A 1,993-nucleotide genomic window follows, 5' to 3' on the forward strand; every position below is an offset into this window, starting at 1 on the left:
TGTGTATCCCCAATAGCCCGGGCAAAACTATCCTAACTTTAGCTTTGCCTCGGGTATGGACCGGTTCGGACAAGTCAGCATTGGTTGAAACAGTTCATGTTACCCTTTACGTTCTTCGGGATGGGGAAGGATTATTTTCTGCTTTGGCTGACAGCTTTGAAATATAATTGGCATGCAGCAAACTTGATGTATTTAAATCGTACACTTTAATATATTCCCACATACGCGTACATACTGGGATCCTCAACGGAATGCGAAACTTTCTAGGCTGCAAATAAAAACCTCACTAAGGGTTCTAGGATGGTAAGCGCTGACCAATCCCGCGGGTACCCTGTTATCCGCGAGGTTGTCACAGGCAGGGCCCCCGGCCGGGCTTGGCCTATCCGAGGCCTTCAGAATGGCTTGATTTATAATTTGTCACTCCCGACAGGAAATTCCTTCTGCTTTCTCCAAACACAGCGTCTTCTTCAACTGCAGACCCACAGACTCTCAAGGCGGGTCCACGCCAGGCTTCCAAACGCCACGCCTCTCAGGATTCCCGGCACGCCGCGCGCCGGCCTTGACCGGAAGGCGGAAGTACGGGGACTTCCGGCTGGCGTCTCACGCGTGCAGTGCTGTCGTGTTTCTCAGGTGAGTCGCGTGGGCCCCGGGCTTAGTTCTGCGGCGTGGAGAGCAGGCCTCAGATCGTCCCTCCGCCGCGGCCCTGGCGTCGGCCTGGCTGTGCGGGGCTCGGGAGGGCGAGGCCCGGGATCGTGATGGCGGCACCGCTCTCCCCCAGGCTGTGACTAGCGGAGCCCAGGCCGAGGTCGGCCGGCTGCGTGGGTCTCCGCGACCCTCCACGGGGAGTGTGGGTCCTTAGACGATTGTTGGCGTCCGGAGGATGCTCACCTCGCGTCCCCCAGTCCCACAACCTGCGCTCTCGAGGGCTCCAGCGGCGAATGAGAGCAGCTGAAGGAGCTTCGGGGCGAGACTTTGCTGAGCAGGGGCGGGGGACAGAAGAGTCTGAGGTGCCGAACAGAGCAAGCTTCTGGGAGAGCAGTTTCCAGGCAGCGAACAGTGAATGATGGACCTGAAGTGCGCGTAGTATGGGCTTTTTCGCCGGCGCTACTGAAGCTTGCGGGTGGGGGTGGGAGGAGAGTTGAAGGAGGCTCGGGAGTAGCGGGCTGCAACTTTGATACCTGAAGACACGAGGGTAAGTCAGTCGAGAAGTCTTTAAAAAGCCGGGCGGTGGTGGCGCACGCCTTTAACCCCAGCACTCGGGAGGCAGAGGCAGGCGGAACTCTGTGAGTTGGAGGCCAGCCTGGTCTACAGAGTGAGTTCCAGGACAGCCAGGACTGCGCAGAGAAACAGTCTCAAACAATAACTACAAAAAAGAATTTTTTAAAAGGCAGAGCTATGCTCTGAGCTTAAAAAAAAGTTCACCTTGTGAAGGATTTAGGGCTGAGAGGTCGAGCAAGGCGGGAGAGCAATAGGGAATTTGAAGGCGGTTTGTTAACTTGGTGTCTACGAAGGAGCTGTGAGAATGGATTGGTTTATAATTTGTCACTGGCCTCTGGGGGCTTGACCTTATATTTAACCAGTGTCTGCTCTTCGTTGAGTCTCACATAAGGTAAGCATGAAGACGTCTGCCTAGACATTTCCTTGGCGTTAAACTTTCTTCTTGTGTTTTTGTTGCCCACCAGGTAAGGCATGGCTAAGAGCTTACGGAGTAAGTGGAAAAGGAAGATGCGTGCTGAGAAGAGAAAGAAGAATGCCCCAAGGGAGCTCAACAGACTGAAAAGTATTCTCAGAGTTGACGGGGATGCTTTAATGAAAGATGTTGAAGAAATAGCAACTGTGGTGGTACCCAAACAGTGCCAGGAGAAAATGCAGTGTGCGGTGGAGGGTGAAAAGGGTGAGCTTGTGTGCTTTATTTTCATCATTAGAAAGTGGATCAGCTTTTCCTTACCCCCCCCCCTTTTTTTTTTTTTTTTGTTTTTTGGTTTTTCGAGAC

At 53.5% G+C, this 1,993-nt stretch overlaps 1 protein-coding gene across 2 annotated transcripts in view; it reads left to right on the forward strand.

Annotated features, from left to right (window-relative positions):
- Positions 1–532: 532 nt before the first annotated feature.
- Llph (LLP homolog, long-term synaptic facilitation factor) overlaps positions 533–1,993 on the forward strand; it is a 5,124-nt gene continuing 3,663 nt past the window's right edge. Inside the window, exons 1-2 of one of the 2 annotated variants that reach the window (XM_005357920.3) lie at positions 533–630; positions 1,683–1,894. In XM_005357920.3, coding sequence (XP_005357977.1) covers positions 1,690–1,894 — 205 coding nt within the window. In that variant the 5' untranslated portion in view covers positions 533–630; positions 1,683–1,689. Of the gene's footprint in view, positions 631–681; positions 1,193–1,682; positions 1,895–1,993 lie in introns of those variants that run through there. The other variant, XM_005357921.3, reaches the window with a different exon arrangement.

The sequence above is a fragment of the Microtus ochrogaster genome, chromosome 24, assembly GCF_000317375.1.
Source record: "Microtus ochrogaster isolate Prairie Vole_2 chromosome 24, MicOch1.0, whole genome shotgun sequence".
Lineage (NCBI taxonomy): Eukaryota > Metazoa > Chordata > Mammalia > Rodentia > Cricetidae > Microtus > Microtus ochrogaster.